The 18298-nt window shown below is 35.3% G+C and overlaps 2 protein-coding genes across 2 annotated transcripts; one reads left to right on the top strand and one right to left on the bottom strand.

Moving 5' to 3' along the window:
* The first annotated feature begins 5903 nt into the window (after nt 1-5903).
* Nucleotides 5904-8342, top strand: LOC142613032 (pentatricopeptide repeat-containing protein At4g18840-like). Its single transcript, XM_075785209.1, has one exon. The coding sequence runs from the start codon at nt 5984-5986 to the stop codon at nt 7910-7912; it is 1929 nt and encodes a 642-aa protein (XP_075641324.1). The 5' UTR covers nt 5904-5983; the 3' UTR covers nt 7913-8342.
* A 1531-nt stretch (nt 8343-9873) lies between these two features.
* LOC142611881 (expansin-like B1) lies at nt 9874-12057 on the bottom strand. Its single transcript, XM_075784030.1, has 5 exons — nt 11852-12057; nt 11647-11753; nt 11316-11497; nt 10826-10958; nt 9874-10301 (listed from the first exon to the last, which is right to left on the bottom strand). Exons 1-5 carry the CDS (start codon nt 11994-11996, stop codon nt 10098-10100), a joined length of 771 nt encoding a protein of 256 aa, XP_075640145.1. The 5' UTR covers nt 11997-12057; the 3' UTR covers nt 9874-10097.
* Nucleotides 12058-18298: the final 6241 nt, after the last annotated feature.

The following is an 18298-nucleotide window of genomic DNA, read 5'->3' on the forward strand; positions in this document are numbered from 1 at the left end:
AGAAAATAGAAGAGGTCTTCTCTATTTATAGGGGAAGGGATGGCTTAGCTTTAAAACTAAGTTATTAGCTTTCTTCTGAAGCTAATGAAGGAGATAAATCTATTTAAATGAGCTGGAACGGATTTGGTGTTGATCCCCATTTGAATCTTGAAAGGAAGTTGAAGATAATGCTGAACTTGTGTTATCTTTTGCACTTGTTTCATATTTTGGCTCTAAATTTTTGTTCAAAATTCCAATTGATTCAAAATTGGTGTTTTATGAAAGGAAATTTAATTTTCTACAGCTTTTCCAGAAATAGAGAAAATCAAATTTCAACGTTTTCCAGGCCAAAAATGCGATTCAATTTTCTGCTGAAGATAATAACATTTTTTTTTTTTGTTCATGGATCATATCTTTCTCTCTCCAAATTGTTTTTCAATAGAGTAGATAAGATGCCATAAAGGAAAATATTTTTTATTAAAAAAAATGAAATCCAATCAAAATTAAGTGTTTAAGATAGGACATGATCGGGCCCATCATGTAGGTGAGCCATGATCATTTGAAAATTGTTTGTATGATAACTTTTAATCAGGTGGTTCGATCAAAACCCATGATATATCATTATGATCGTTAGAGCATTAAGATTTGTTTTGTATCACAAATTTGAAGATCTACCAGTTGGTTAAATGCAAGTAACAAAATGGGGTGTCTACAACTACAAATTCTGATTTCTTCTCAACGGGTCACCACCCATTTTTCTCGGCCATCGAAAGTATGGCTTGTGTTTGATTCGTTCCAGAATCTTGTGCATAGGTTCCTTAGACACCACATTGACCTCCCTTGCCCGAGCACTTGGTTCTTGAATTTTCAACTCCCTCCTAGGCCTCAACTGGAAACCCCCTTGCCGAGGCTCCTTTGAATATTGCGACGTTGTTGGTGCCTTCCCTTTACTTTGCTGCTGATCATCTTCTAACCTTTTGTACTCTTTGATACGCCTTATAAGTTGTCTCATGTCCTCAGGGAGTGTCTTTGTCAACGATTCTCGTAATTCTGAGTCCTCTAGTAAACCCATTCTGAAAGTGCTTGCAGCAAGTTTCTCATTACCCCCTCCGATCTCATTATAACTCTCAGTACCTATTAGCATAGCTCCGAAGAGTCTCCCCTGCCTTCATCTTTATAGAGAGTAACACGTCTACTGGTTGCGGTACCTGGCTACAGGTCATAAACCGAACTCTGAACTCCTAAATTAGCTTTCCAAAGTTGTGAACCGATCACTTCTTTAACCCATTAAACCATCTTAAAGCCGTGGGCCTGAGACTAGAGGGGAACACCTTACACATCAATGCGTCATTTTGATTGTACAAAGACATCATTTGAATGTAATGACTTACATGTTCGACAAGGTCTGTCTTCCCATCATAAGAGATAAATGGTGGTCTGCTAAACCTAGTCGGCATTTGTGCTCGCTCTATCTCACTTGAGAACGGTGATCGGGTTGCTCTACGCAGCGCATGACTCATAGCATCCATCGCGGCATTCCAAGGCTTACGCCACTCAGGGGAAGCCGAGTCTCTGTCCCTCGACCAATGGGAACCAAACTGACGGGATGCTTCTCCACGACTAATCCTTTGAGGAGCTCATCACAGTCCCTTCTTCGGTGCCTGCCCTATACCTCCAACTCTAGGTCCCTTACCATTCTGCACAGGCGCTCTAGCTCTTGATCCCTCCTATCAAGCTGCTCTTGTTCGGAGACGTCAAACACTAATCGCTATGTCTGCGACGACCCCTTTCCTGAACTAGTATGTCCCTCATCTCGTTCATGTTTGCGATCTTCATTCCTCTTATACCTCCTTTCCCACCAACTCAAACTCCGCGATGACCCTCCTAACACGCTATCAGCGTAGCTTGCTGAATGATGATCGAACATGTTTGGCCAACTGAACCTCGGCAGAACCACATCTTAGTAGGAGATCCCCACAGACATCGCCAATTGTACGTGCCCAATGTCCCACACCAGACTGGACCTGGTATTTGGGCTCACGATTTACTTATTTAGTGGGTTTTGAATATCCTATAATGGGCGGCTATTGGACAGGTTCAATGAAAGGCTTTATACAAAAGCTAACTTCTCTCTCTCTCTCTCTTTCAAAACTCTCTCTTTTATGCTCGGTTATTCACTCAGTCTTCCCTCTCAGTTGTTTAACCCCACTTTCATCGTTTCCTCTAATATTTATAGCTTGAGAATAGTGGTAGGGTCATGATTGCCCTCTGGTTCCATTTGTGTGGGTGGGGCCTAATTTGATTATTCCTGACAATGAATATGCTCCATTGGAAAAAGAAGCTGGGATGTTGGGATTGGTACCAGCCATCGAAAGTTACCCAGCAGCAGAGTCTCCCAAGGCACTCCCGGTCTTCCAAGATGCAACCGAATAGCATCAGCGCATTTACTAATTACGGAGATCGTTTGACCGTGCATCGAACTCTCAGATGGTAAGTTGATGCTTTTGGGCCACTTAATGGCTATCCATGAGAGATGGTGGGCCCATATCTGGGCACTATTCATAGGCCCATTCAAGTTTGGGCCTGGGGTAAGTGGCCCCCTGCTGTACGCCGTACAGTGTTCTATAAAATTGTCCATGCTTCCTTAGTAATATTAATGGAGGAAATCTTCTTGAATTCTTCATTATTCGCACCATTGTAGAAAGCATTCAAAACCCTACTGTTGTAGTTAGCAGCTTTAATCTTATCAGCATCCCATGTAGATGAAGGTTCCGTAGGTTTCTTCCAACCAATTTCCATAACTTACCAAACATTTTTCATCTAGAGACTGTAAAAAAGCCTTCATGTGAACTTTCCACTACACATAGTTAGTACCATAAAACAAATGAGACATTATCTGCGATTGTCCACGATCCATGACAACAGGGGTTAAGGGATCACACAACAGATATTAGAAATCTAATCAAAGTGTGTTTACTTTGATACCACTGGTTGAGTTATAGATTGACCCAGTTAATTAATCCAATTACTCAAGTTGAAAAATTAGTCAAATTACATGCAAATCAGATTAAGGTACAATCAAATTACCAAATTAAAATTAGAGTGCAGCGGAAAATAAGTTAAACACGATGATTTGATCACAATGGGCAAAACCCTCGCAGAAAAAATCTTACCAGGTGAATTTCAAGTCACGACTCCTAAAGAATCCACTAATAAAAAAAATGATTACAAGTACATGAAATATTACCCTACAGGCCTATCCCAAAATACCTACCAATAGTAGAACCTATTAAGCTATACTAGTCTCAGCTCCAATTCTTAATTGGACTTGATCTTATAGAAGACTTATCCTGTGCACAAATTACCCTATTCGTGATTGACTCCACAATAACCTTTTTTTTTATTTAATGTTGTAGCTTTGTAGAGTTTTTAAATCCATGCTTGGATGAACCAAAAGTAACTTGACACAAAACCTTAGTTGCACAATCTTTGCAACAACTCTTGTTATGCATGTAACCCTCCATCTTTATGATGATAGCTATAAAGTATGTCTTTTATATGCTCTAGAACCTTAGTACACGAATCTCTTGAAAGCCAAGTCATCATGGGTAGAAAACAGAACTTTACATTCAATTTTCTTGAAGCTTGAAAAATTGAGAGGTGTAGAGCTAGGCATCGATGTTCATTAAATCTCGATAGATCGACATGTATCGAGACCTATAGATGCAGTTTTTCTTGAGCAGTTTTCTGAGCATTCTTGTGTCTTCAATCATTCCACTTGTTTACAACTTTAAGTTCTTCTTGAACACATTAGAAACTAAGATTTAATTACACATAAAGTGCGTTTTGTTGAAAGATATGCCAATTACATAAAAACATGACCCTTACAATAGGTCTAATCCAACATATTGTGGAGAGTTATGCCCATTACCAAAGAGTTGAATCTCTTATCCTCTTAACTTTTAGTTTTCTATATAAACTTTTGAATCTCTATTAAACTTGCCCAAATAAGAGCAAAATCAGTTAACAAAACATTCTGCCTATATACAAACAAAATTCTTTTGATTGTCTATTTTTTGTGATGCTTTTTTGAACATCCTTACAGGAAATATACCATATATTTTTGTGGCATTTGGCTAGGTAAAACTATATGGCCGAGTTTCCATGCGGTGAAAGCTACCCAATTTCCAAGAGTTTTGATTAATTAACTACATGTTGTTGTTTATCTCAAAAAAAAAAAAAAAAAAAACTACATGTTGTTAGCCTGCATGCACTATTTTATTGGGATACATTATAGAATCCAAGGAAAATTACTAGTCTTTAGCCTTTGTATGTCTTATAACCCATATGAAGCTGTTGGTCTAGGAAATGCGATATGCATAAATTATACACTGCAATTGAGTAATAGTTGGGACTTGTGAACCACCATTGCCTTACCATTAACAAAAGGGCACTTAAGCTTTAAGTTATATAGAAGAAGAAGACTTATATTATAGTCTAGTTTTTACATAGAGAGTTACACTCAAAAGACAACGAAAGAAGATGATTACTAGTAAAAAGTAGATAACTAACAAAGAAGATTGGAACTAGCACTTGAGTAGATAAGAATTAGTACATAGGTGTCCTAATTTTTTTTAATAAAACAAGAGCTTGTATTTTGCTATTTGCAACGGTCCACCAAGCTTTTCCATCCATTAAGATATTCTTCATCCAATGGAGGTGAAGATATAGTTTTTGGCTGTTCTCAATATAACTTAGGGCCTCTATATTTTTATTTTCTACAAGATCTTTATCTCTTGTGATTTGATCTATAGTTAACGTGTAGCTAATTGGTATTCAAGTAACAAAGTAATCTTTTACCATAAACTTTTCGAAAATTGATTCCTTGACTCTTTTGTTTTATCATACAAATTAATTAAGCTTTGAGTAATAGTTGGGACTTGTGATCCACCATTATTAGCGACCATTGCCTTACCATTAACAAAAGGACACTTAAGCTTTAAGTTATGTAGAAGAAGAAGACTTATATTATAGTATAGTTTTTACGTAGAGTTACACTCAAAAGACAACGAAAGAAGATGATTACTACTTTACTAGTACGTAGCTGTCTAACTCCTAACTTTTTTTTAAGTAGTTTTTTTATAATTAATTTGTACCAGGCTTCTAGCATGCGTATCACATGATTCCATCGATTACGATATTCTTCCTCCAATAGAGGCGAAGATATATAGTTTTTGGCTATTCTCAATATAACTTAGGGCCTCTATATCATCTACAAGATCTTTATCTTTTCGAAAATTGATTCCTTGATTAATTTGTTTTATCATACAAATTAATTAAGCTTCGTAATAAAGTTGTGATTATGGAAGGAAAATCATGAATTGATGTGCATAACAATAGTACAAACTCACGTAACACAAATAATACTCCGGCCAAAATGATCATATACAACTATTTAGCAAAATATTTAGTAATATATCATTGTCTGCGAAATATTTAGTAATTTATTACATTTTTAAAACCGAGTTTATTGTGCAACTCGAATTTTTTGAAAAAATAGCCTTCAAATTTGTTGTGCTATTTTTTATGGAACTCAAGTTATATAAAAAAATGGTGGCTATTTTCTATGGAACTCGAGTTACAGGGCAAACTCAAGTTTTACAAACTTGAGTATTAAAAAAGAGATTGATCTCTCATTATTTCACAAATAGTGATAAATCTCTACATATTTTGCCAAAATTTTTGTCCAATATCTTGTAATATTGAACCCGCTACAATCATGACTCATATCTAAAATAGACATATATTTAAAATAAACACGTGTCATTATCGTAGTAGGCCAGCACACTGAAAGCACTGTACAGGCCATTTTCGCTATAAAAATCCACTATAATACTTTCATTTGGGACCCACATTTCCATGCAGCACCTTTTGTTTCCTAAACAAGAGGCAAGACTCCTTTTACCCTCCTCCCCCGCCAAAAAACACAAAGTATTTGGAAAGAATGGGCGTTAGGTTCAAACCCAGAGGCCATCTATCTTCTTCACTCTCAATTGACAACTTCCTTAAATCCCACAAAAACCTCTCTAAAACCCCACCAAAACTCTGGCTCGATACCCAACACGACCCTACAGAGATAGACTATCAAGGCCTCCCCATCTTGAAGCTTAGCCATCCCATCTTGCAAGCCTTGGAATCATGCTCTAGCGTTAGGCATTTCAACCAAGTCCACACTCAGCTAATTGTCTCTGCTCTCTTCCAACACTCTCTCGTCGCCAGCCGAGTTGTGAAGAAGCTCTGCTCTTCTTCTCTCACCGTTTCGCATGCTGTTTACGTATTCGATTGCCTTGATGAGCCTGATGCTTTTGTGTGTAACACTATTATAAGAAGCTATGTGAATTTTAATGACCCGTTTAGTGCTTTACGGTTTTACTATGGAAGAATGGTTGGGAAATGGGTTTTGCCGAATCATTATACTTTTCCGATTTTGATCAAGGTGTGCGCGGAGATTGGGTCGTTGAGAGAGGGGGAAAAGGCTCATGCTCGTGTGGTGCAATTTGGGTTTGAGTCTGATTTGTTTGTGCGGAACTCATTGATTCATATGTACTCGGTTTGTGGGAGGATTTGGGATGCTCGGATGGTGTTTGATGCGGGGCCTGACTGGGACTTGGTGAGTTGGAATACGATGATTGATGGGTATGTGAAGAATGGAGAAGTTGGTGTTGCGCGTGAGCTTTTTGATGAGATGTATGAGAGAGATGTTTTTAGTTGGAATTCTATGATTTCGGGGTATGTTGGGATTGGGGATATGGAGGCAGCAAAAGGGTTGTTTGAGAGAATGACAATTAGAGATGTTGTCTCTTGGAATTGTATGATTGATGGGTATGCTAGGATTGGGAATGTTTCGGTGGCTCGTGATTATTTTAATCAGATGTCTCTGCAAAATGTGGTTTCTTGGAATATGATGTTAGCACTTTATGTGCGGAGTAAGGATTACAGTGAATGCTTGAGATTGTTTGATAGTATGATAGAAGTTGGAGAGGCTAAGCCAAATGAGGCTACTCTTGTGAGTGTCCTTACTGCATGTGCGAACTTGGGGAGTCTTGAGAGAGGCAAATGGGTTCATTCTTGTCTAAAAAATAGTGGGATCAAACCTGATGTGTTGCTTTCAACAGCTCTTTTGACAATGTATGCAAAATGCGGGGCTATGGATTTGGCTAGAGATGTTTTTGATGAGATGCCCATCAGAAGTGTTGTGTCATGGAATTCTATGATCATGGGATATGGTATTCATGGGAATGCAGGAAAGGCCATAGAAGTATTTATGGAGATGGTGAAGAGAGGACCAATGCCAAATGATGCTACTTTTGTCTGTGTCTTATCTGCGTGTACCCATGCAGGAATGGTTTTGGAGGGTTGGTGGTGCTTTGATTTAATGTGTCGAGTTTACAAGATTGAACCAAAGGTAGAACACTATGGTTGCATGGTTGATCTCCTTGCCCGGGCTGGTTTGATGAAAGATTCGGAGGAGCTTATAAGTAAGATGCCAATGGAGTCCGGCGCTGCCTTATGGGGAGCTCTACTTTCTGCTTGTAGGACCCACTCAAATTTAGAGCTAGGAGAGATTGTTGCCAAGCGGCTAATTGAGTTAGAACCAAGGGATATTGGGCCCTATGTACTGTTATCAAATATATACGCTGCAGAAGGAAAATGGAATGATGTAGAGCATGTGAGAAAGCTGATGAAGGAAAGGGGGTTACAAAAAGCAGCTGGGTCTAGCTTGGTTCAATTTGGGGAGTTTAAATCCGAATCTTTTGTGGGAAATTGTTCAGTCCATAGGAAAAGCATGGTGTTCTCAATGTTGAGTGAGATGGGTGCTCAGATGAAACTGTCTTGTGGAGATTCTAATATGGCATCAGAATTGGGAGCTTAACGAAGATTAAAACAAATCAAGAAGAATTTATGATGGTTAATTATTGAAGCGGATGTGTACATATATGATTAAACTGCTGCAAATGGATCTACGTAACATGTCAAAGAATGATGACTCTAAAAAGAGGAGATGCTGGGAAGGAACAGACGTACCATATGCCCTTCTATTGAGCAATTATGGGATTCATACAGGGCATTGCGACTGAATGATTATTATCTACAGTTGGATACTGTTGGCAATAAGGACATGGCATTGTACAGTTAAAGAGGTTTAGTCCACATTTCAGATTCAACTTTACTTCTGTATCCAGCATAATCCTGCTAAGTAATCAATGGCAGTGTTGTATTGCTTTGATATGTTGTATTAAGCATTAATCTTGTAGAATAAGTTTTGTTGAAATTCTCTGATCTACACAGATGACGTTACTGTGTATGGATTTATCATTTTTTTTTAATTTTTAATTTAATTTTTTGTTGTTGTGATTTTTAACTTTTGCATTAACAAGATTAAATATTGCAATGCTTACAAAAAATAACATACCTTTCAGTTCTTTTAAACTTGGCCCTTCTAAGTTCTTCCCCTCAATTTATTTTTATGTTTTGTTTTCGGCTAAGCAATTGATTTGAAGAAAGAGTGGAGTATATGAGGCCTCTTAGGCGCAAAACTCAAGCCCACCTGAAAACCCCCAGGGTAGATACATTTTTTTGGGTAAGTAATCTATCTGAGGAAGGCCAGGAGTAGATGAGGCCCAACAAGCATAAGCCATAAGCTCGGTTTCCCTTCTTCTGTATCAACCTTTAGATTTTGCTCTTGAATAGCATCAGCAAATTGGTATTACTGGTATATTCTTTATATTATCACTATTAAACTTATTATTTTTCTCTTTCTTTTGTGAGGAGAGAGTAGACAGGTCGAAGGGACAGAGGGATGGGGGTAGGTGCCGATGGATCCACAAGCCTATTGGCTTTGCTAGTGAAGACTTTGAACTTTCAAAAGGAAACTATGTAAATTAGAAATAATGTCTCTACTCACAATGATTGTACACTATTTTTTTCAAGGTTCCGTAAGTCATTGTGCTTGCGCTATACGTCTATGGAATTGGAATAAAAATAATTGCTGCTTGGAATAACAATAATTACACGCAGGGGAGGTTGGTAAATACATCAATTTTTAACTGAGTGATGATTAATCTAGGTCAAGAAAATAACATGCTGATTTTTGTTTTGCTTTCAAGTCTTCTTAATACTGTCAAGTACCTGTAAGTACCATGATGTGTGAGTATTTAGTTATTTACTGGAGTGGATAGGAAGGTTTGGCCCTCAGAGACTATGGAAGGAGTAGAATGACTGTGAATCTTAATTTATACATTTAACATTATCTTTAAACACTATTTGCTCATCAAAGCATTCACCACAAAGTTCAGACAAGGCTGAATAAACGTATCACATTCTTGTAAAGATTCAGAACTGTATCTTTCATTGTCTTTGATCATGCATAATTATGCAGGAGCCAGGAGCATGAAAGTATGTGGCCAAAATGGCCATATACTACTATTTGGCAAAATATTTAGCAATATACCATTGTTTGTGAAATATTTAGTAATCTACCATATTTTTGAAACTCGAGTTTGTGAAACTCGTGTTTGCCTTGGAACTCAAGTTTCGAAAAAATAGCCTTCAAATTTGCTGTGCTATTTTTTATGGAACTTGAGTTCCTAGAACTCGAGTTACATAGCAAACTCGAGTTTCACAAACTCGAGTTTTAAACAGCGGTAGATCCATACATATTTTTCCAAAGAATGGTACTTGACCATTTTGGCCGAAAGTATGTCCAAAAAATGGAGAACAAAAACTAGATTTTGAGAAGTATACAAGAAAAATAGAGTGGCCCTTCTTGGTTAATTACTTTGGTAAGCATTGTTCACAGAGAAGCAGACATTTGACGGCTTTAACTAGAGCAGGTCAGGACAACTGGGAATTTTATTAGTCAATGATACAATGATTACATTCAGGAATGAGGATTTTTCCCAACTCTCTTATTAAAGATTATTTCCAACTCTGAAGAAATAAAAAGCAAAGAGTAAAAAAACAGTAACAAATCAAATGAACTACATAGGAGAATATAGTGGGCAATCACTTCTGTGGAATAAATATGACAATGGAATAATAAAAATCTAGCTTGTCTATCAGTTCACTTGTACTCCTGTGTCGTATGTTTCTCCAGCTTTCCAGTCTTGAGGTATGTTATTAATAGGAACAACCCATGACTGATCATCTTCATCAGCGCCACTGAACAACATTCTTAGAGACAAAGATCCGCTTGGGGGTGAGGTTGTGGTCCACACTGCTCCATAACTACGATCCAATAGCTTGCACCCAAAATTTTGAGTCTGCACATTTTGAAAAGTTTTTCATCAATAAAACAATTAACAATTATTATAATGTTGACACTAGTAGGAGTCTAGGAGATAGCTAAAAAGACAGGCTATATATATGGGCCATAGGTCAGGACATTATTATATGCAACCCCTTATATGTAGTAATCTAGATTAGTTACTCAATTTCTCTCTTTTGTTTTTACAACAGATTATTTTTGAGAACAATTACTAAAATTTTTACTCTATAGACCTTACAAACTAACGTATCAACTTTTAAACATAAACAATTTTTTATTTATTTATTATGTTGTTGATGTGGCACCAATCACATTCATTGTTATGTCCTCTATAGTAAAATTGGAGATAGTTTTAGCATTTTCGCATTTATATAGCAGCCTTATAACCCCACATTTTATTGCCATCTTCACCAAGTTAAGACAACTATTGTATGGAAAGCAAGTGTTTGAAGAGAAAACAAAGTTGGCTCAATTCAAGACTGGATGGATGAAAGTTACAGTAAAGAAGTGTAATACTACCTCACAGAGTTGCACAGCAGTGATATCTTTCCTGCCTTGTTGATACCATATGACAAAAGCCAAGTAATTAGGGTAGTTACTGTTCTCATCTATCTTGATTGTTATGTTTTTGTTCGGGTAGCTGCATGAGACACTGTTGAAAAGAGAGAGAGAGAGAGAGAGAGAGAGAGATCTGCCTGAATTAGTCCACAGAGTTATTTGGTATGCTTTAAATAATCCATCAAATCAGAAGAAAAAATAATGAATTTGCAATTAAATAAGGACTACTGGTAAATGAATAATGAAAATTAACTTTATGCAATAATGTCTTTCATTCATAAGTTCCTCTATCTTGTTAATCAAGTATCAAAACTTAATTAATATTTAAAGTGAAAGAGATATTATCTTAGGCTTAAATCTCTTTTCCCTTCTGCTTTAAAATTTTTTTAAAGAGATAATTATTTCTTAAAGTTGATCATATAGGTAGCCTAATACTAAAATATTATCTTACCGTCTGTAATCAATATCAACCACACCAAGGGCAAACAGAGAAGCAGCTTTATCAGTAGTTTGTGCCATTCGGCCAAAGGCTCGTCTGCTCAAAATGAAGTCAGTGCGGTCACTTGAGCCTGAATCCGTTATAACTACGGTTACTCCATTGTCTGAGCAGTAGGCCATGTTTGTGCATCTCACCTAGTGAAACGATTTTTTTGGTTAAGGAACATCAGAAATAAACTGAACCATTATTCATAGGTAAGCTAGCATACGCTATAGGACTAAATATCATATCAAAAGAAGCACAGCTTTAAAATCTAAGATAGATAGATGCTGCATCAACTCACCTGGTAGCAAGCGCCACAGCCAACACCATTTCTATAGAGGTCAGATGCAGCTGAGACATCTCCGCCATTAATTGTAGCTCCAAAGGAACCAAACCCACATGCTCCTCCTGTAGATCAATAAAAATGAAAAATAAGAATGCATGTCTAGTATGTACAACAATATCAAAGTATGCCTTTTCTTTTTGTTTTTATTTAATTCTCTTACTGTCTGTTCCTTGATCATCAGAATTTGGGTAATAAGCTGCCCGAGAATGAATGAAAGGGTCGCTACTTGTTTGAGCTCCTGCCAGCGTTAGCATGAGAAGCAAAGTTGCAACAAGGGACAGAGGGGACCATAGAGACAGAGCCATTATGGAATAAAAATGATAGAAGGATGAAAGCTTATAAGACAAGGTGGTAGTGCATGAAGCCAAAGAGGCTTGTAGTATTTATAATGAACCAAAATCCACCTCCTTCAGCATAGTAAACCTTACCAACCTTGACATTCTTCTAAAAAGCATTTTGATTTAGTGGGATTCGGTTAGTATTGTTTCTCAGCTACCTTATTAGACTTGGTAATTTACTTTTTTTTAAGAATAATATAGAAAATATCTGCTTTCTGACCCTCCAAATTTTAATTGTACTTTTCCTCCTTGACAAAATGTTTTTAATTGAGTTAAAAAAAGTCCTTAAACCGTATTTGAGTGTGAAACATTCCTTTTCTACTTAATTCAGATTTATCAAATTAATATTCTATTAACAGTCAATGCTGATTACAACTTTTTCTTTTTTTCTGTTTTTTCTTTTCACTCTATAAATTCTGCAGTTGTTATGGACTAATCGTTGTTCACATCAAAAGCATATTGTGGATGAGTATGCACACGGTGGAAAATATTGGAATCTCTGAACTCAGCCAACTTGTAACATGCTAGTTATTTGACCACAACATACGATTGACCTTGACATGTATACCTAACACGTTGTGATTGATATACAATGTCAGTGACTCAATGGTGTACCTAGTGAAAGTAATGTTGCACTAATCACAATTTGCCATCTCAAAAAATTGTAAAAAAAGTGTAAAATTTGTTGTGGTTGTAGTATTATTGATACCAAATTTAGTTGAAACCAAAGTTGACTATTTTGAATGAGAAAATAAACAGTGGGTTTGCTTGAAATGAAAGTAAGAGGGACAGTTAGGTGCCTTTGCACTAGAAAACCAATGTTAGGCATCGCTTGATGTTCCCACTTATGTTAAAGATCACATTAGGACCCTGATCTCCATGTGGAAGGTGGCAGGATACAACCATCTCATTATGAGTTAAAATTGGCATGTTCCTCGAATTAATTTTTTATTCAACTCATCTTTAAAAGTGCTAAAGAAAACTAGAAAGCAGATCTTTCTCAGAGTTTCTTCTAAAACACGCCCCTAATGGTTCATTCATGGTCAATTAAATCTATATTCATCTCTTGGATTCACACATTGCAGAAGTAGTCAAGCTGAGCTGACTGGAATTTTGTTGACAGGCTCAAGAGCACCACGTTTACAGTATGCCGACATAGACTGGCTTGAAATCCATCCATTCAACCGCATCAGCCATGACATGGAATCCATTTTGAAATTTTGGACCCCCTTAATAATTTCCACCTATTTTTATTAGTGAAAAATAAGAACCTTGCATTTTATTCATATCAAACTAAAGCTCTAAGGGATTGTCAGAATATCTTTTCAGGGACATTGCTACATGCTAGTGCTTGAGGTGACCTCTAACTAAGACTTGCACCGTGTAGATATGCATGAAATTGTGTTGCAATCAATGCTTAAGATTCTTAAGTAAATTTTCTATCTTCACATATCAATAATTGCAAAATTCGAATTATATAACATATGCTAATACTCAATGGTTTTACTTTGAAAAGGAAACACGAAAAGAGGATGATCAAGTAGCTTACAGATTTGTCAACCTAATAACTTTTGTTAAACGTGAGGATAATTTTAAGTCCAGGGGAGCTGTAAGGGACCAGGAATGAGTTGTTGAGAGCATATACAAGATTAATCAAAGGTATGTTGGTACAAGTGACTGGTTTAATATATGTACTCTTATGATTGCGTTTCCAAAGTGGGATGTGTCGTCATGCAAGAGAAAGGGCATCCAGCGTCATAATACTATTTAATAGCATCATTTCAGGGTGTCGGTACAGATACATACTTGTTAATAGTACCACAAATATATAACAAGGTGTTCTTACATTTCAGGGTTCAATTCTTTTCGGTTTTCAACGCTATCTTTGAACTTCCAACGTATATTTGATATTGCATTTGCATCAGCATAGACAAGATATATTCTTCTTTTTATTTGGGTGACTCTCTAATGTGTCGGGGGGGGGGGGGGGGTGGGTGGGTGGGGGGGCAACAAAAAAAAAAAACTAACAAGTGTTTTGGTAATTGTATTACGGAAATACTTTCCTCATGGCCCTATCTGCGCGTTAGTTTCATTTTCTGACTGTAAGTTTCTTTTTGAAAAAAGGGTGTTAGTTTCAATTTCTAATTGTTAGTTTCTTTTTGAGAAAAGGGTAAAAATTAAAAAATCGGTGGTACCATAATAACATTAGGAAACTAAATATATTTATTCTAAAACTAGTAGATATTTTAAGTTTTAAAACAATCACACATTTTTTTTTATTCTATACTTTTTAAAAATTAATAGTCACGACAATTAGGATGGTGGATTTGAATATTGAACATCTTCTTTAGAGATATCAAAAGTGTCAATTAACATAACTCAATAAAATTATTATTTTTTTAAATTTTTATTATAATTATAATTAGGGCTAATTACACTCCCTTCCTTTGAGATTTGGAGAAAAAACACTCCACCCAAAACTTAAAAGGAAAAAACACGCATTTCCCTTGAGGTTTGAAGAAATTAACACTCCACTCGAAACTTGAAGGAAAAAACACTTCCCTTTTAACATCCAATTAACCAAACTTTATTAAATTAATATTAAAAATGTTGTATGCTGACTTGCCCTTTGCTAAAGGACAGGTTTTTAAGATTATCTTATTTCATAATTAAATTTTTTTGTTTTAATATTTTAATTAAAGTGTATTTTAAAATATTAAGTATGAATTTTGCTTATTATTATTATTTTTTTTTAATGAGTTATGAAGAGATTTTCCTTTGCAAGTGTTTTGATGCTTGATAAATTTTGCATTTTTATTCTAAATTTATTAGTTTTTTTTTACTAACAATGGTTAAAGTTTTGTAAATAAATTATTATAAAAATTTAGAATATTCCATTACTAATATAAACAAAAGGGAAAGGAGTGTTAGTTTCTTCAAACCTCAAGGGAGGGGTGTGTTTTTTCCCCCTTCCCCTGTATATATATGTGTGTGTGTGTGTGTTTCTCAAAAAAACACTCAGTATTGTTGAGTCGTCCCACATTGGTAAGGTGTGATATTGAGAAGGAGTTTATCACTTACTCCGCAACACTAACTGCCGCATGCAGTTTTGGTGTTAGCGTGTGAGTGTATTCTCTTATCTCATCATCCTTCCCTTATGTGTGTGTGTGTGTGTGTTTCTCAAAAAAAAAAAAAAAGTATAGAAAAAATGTATACTATTTTTAAAACTTAAAATATCTACTAATTTTAGGATAGATATATTTAGTTTCCTAATATCATTATCAAGTCATATGACAGTCTACAGGTTGGTTAACAGTAGAAAGAAATTGAAACTAACAGGCAGATTTAAGTAGGCCAGGAAAGTATTTCGGTAATACAATTACCAAAATACTTGTCAGTTTTTTGTTTTTGTTTGGGGTGGTATTTTAGCAACACCAATATCGAAATTACTTTTTCTTTCTCCTATCGCATCATTTCTCTCTCCTCTCTCACAATGGAGGAGTCAAGAATTTATCTTGGGGGCAAATATAAAATTAGTTTCTTTCTAAATGTATAAAGTATAAAATCTAAAATAGTAATGTATATACAATTTAATAATTAATATACAAGTTAATAATATTGGATCTTGTTTTAAAGTTCTAACATCAACTTCATTGGAAGTAAGTGATGAAAATTTTAAATGAATTTCTTCTAGTTCCACTTCCACGATGTTTTTTAGGTTCAATTCTTGGAGTTTTGGAATGACGCTCATTAGAAGTTAACGCCTCAACATCAAAATCCAAAAGTGTACTATTTTCTAAATGACTGTCTTCCTTCATATATATATATATATATATATATATATATATATATAATGAGTCAATAGTCCTAAACTTGCCCATCAACCTAGGTTTTTTTCAAATAAAATTATCACCCATTAAGTATAATAAATGAGATTAAAAAATACTAATAATTTAATGATTGCTAAATAAAGACAAACAATCATTCAATGTCAATGCATAAAAAAAATCTAGTAAACTGCAACCAAATGCATGTTATATTATTTTATCTATAAATTTAATCATAGAAAGTAGTGTGTTTTAATTAGCTACATTTCAATTTATAATGCTATATGATATATTGAAATGAACATACTATTATTACATATGAGGCCAAAATGGGGTTTTACCCATTTCTGCAAAACTTTCCAGCAAAATACTCCATATCTGGAACTATTTAGGCATATATCCATGTTTTGAAACTCGATTTTAAAAAAATCGAGTTTCAATGAAGAATTAGATTTGCCGAAAATCGAGGTTTTTGAAAAATCTTGCATGGAACTCGAGTTCCATGAAGGATTTAAAAAAAAAAAAGTTTGATTGCCTATAACTCGATTTTCGCCAAATCGAGTTATTGAAACTTGATTTTTAGAAAATCGAGTTTGAAACAAGGGTATATTCCTAAATAGTTTCAGACGGGTATTTTACTGAAAAATTTCAACAAAAGGGGTATATCCCCATTTTGGCCTCTACATATGATAACTAATGTGTGAAAAGTCAAATGAAAAAAAAGAAGAAAAGAAAAGAAAAGTACTTGAGAAAGTGGGAATGAGGTCTGCAAACTTCACTGCTTTACATACCCGGCTACACGCTACTTTAGTAAAAAAAAAACTTAACCACACACGTTGTTGTTTAGTGGAGGAGGATAAAGATTGATGAGTTCTACAGTACTATTCACTTGTATCAGTGTATTGTTACATTGTTAATGACAAAGAAGAACCAAACTATCAGAGAAAAGAAATACAGAAAACAAAGGCAGACGGAGACAGAGAGAGCAAGAGAGAGAGTCATCTATGGACCTGCAGCGGCGCATGAACTTCAATCTTTCTACTGCTGTGGGGCAAGTAAACCTAGAAGTGTTAAAATTATAATTTTTTTCCCTTTATTTATTGAGATAATTTTTAAAACAACTCTATGTTCATCTTAATATGTAAATGTCTAATTATTGTAGTAATTTTTTGACGTTTATTATCACTAATTGGATTGTTTCCTGTCTAATTGAAAGTTGTGTGTAATTTTAGTCTTTTCTATATACATTATTTGGGATATGGGGGCCAAAATGATAAGTAGTCTTTAAATTTTTATATTTACTTATATATATATTTACTAATTTTTTTTCAAAATTTTTTTGGGGGGTGGTGGGAGGGGGGGGGGGCAATGCCCCCTTTAGTCCCAACTGGCTCCGCCACTATTCTCTCCTATTCTTTCTCAAAATTGCGGCAATGATATTACCGAAATTCACTTTTTCTTCATTTTTTCAAATAAATTTGAACAGTTCTCATATCACAAATAAATTTCATTTTATATAATATTCAGCCAAAGACTCCACAATTCTACCATGCTTTTTTGAACTCTGTTATTACAAAGTAAATATAAGGGTTTATTAGATTTGGTATCGAAAGCCAAAGATGACAAACAAGGTTGAAGAATATTAGCCCTTTACAGGAGGAGCTAACTAAGAGAGTATTGATTTATAAACATCTGATATAGTCAAAATTTTCTAATGGATAATATAAAGGACAGAACTTAAATACAATACTTTAGGTATTTTTCCTTAGGTTCTCCTTTTAAGATTTAGTCATGTGACTACTTAACTAAAATACACTTCCATCCCTTGAAAAAATATCCACATGGTAAAATCTTAAAATAGGAACTTAAAGAACAACACTTAAGTACTATACCTAAGTTTTGCACTTAAAATATAATCAATACGAAATTTAAATGTTTAGCTAAAAATATCTTAGTACCAATTTAGTAGTATTACTTTTACACTGCTCTATTCCCCATTGTGAAAAACTTCATTTTGCTTCGTTAATTATGGCAATAGTAACTCCTGTGAGACAAGTACTGGAATCCAGAGGAATTAATGCAGATACCAATCGTGAAGGGACTCTTTGGGAGTTTGGATGGAAACTAACTATTGTAGCAATGTACTTCCGTTGGTTAAAGCTATATCCAAGACACTGCTAAAACTACTTTTTATATTGGACACATCATAGGTGATGTGAAGCTTTTGTCAATGGCCTTGAAAAACTGTGAATTCCATAACACAAAGAGGGATACTTTTCATATTGGACACATCATAGATGATGCGAAGCTTTTGTCAATGGCCTTGAAAAGCTGTGAATTCCATCACACAAAGGAGGCAAACCAGGTTGCTCACACACTAGCCTGCAATGCTATTCATTTTGATACAGATATGGTTTGGCTTGAAGAGATTCCTCCTTGCGT

Source organism: Castanea sativa, chromosome 10 (genome assembly GCF_040712315.1).
Source record: "Castanea sativa cultivar Marrone di Chiusa Pesio chromosome 10, ASM4071231v1".
Lineage (NCBI taxonomy): Eukaryota > Viridiplantae > Streptophyta > Magnoliopsida > Fagales > Fagaceae > Castanea > Castanea sativa.

Bases quoted from the DNA above. Each gene is read 5' to 3' on its own strand.
- LOC142613032 (XM_075785209.1), top strand. From the start codon at position 5,984: ATGGGCGTTAGGTTCAAACCCAGAGGCCATCTATCTTCTTCACTCTCA.
- LOC142611881 (XM_075784030.1), bottom strand. From the start codon at position 11,996: ATGGCTCTGTCTCTATGGTCCCCTCTGTCCCTTGTTGCAACTTTGCTT. The intron at 11,754-11,851 runs GTAAGAGAATTA...ATTGATCTACAG, and splicing joins TGATGATCAAGGAACAGACA to GAGGAGCATGTGGGTTTGGT. The intron at 10,302-10,825 runs GTAGTATTACAC...CAAAATGTGCAG, and splicing joins CTGCTGTGCAACTCTGTGAG to ACTCAAAATTTTGGGTGCAA.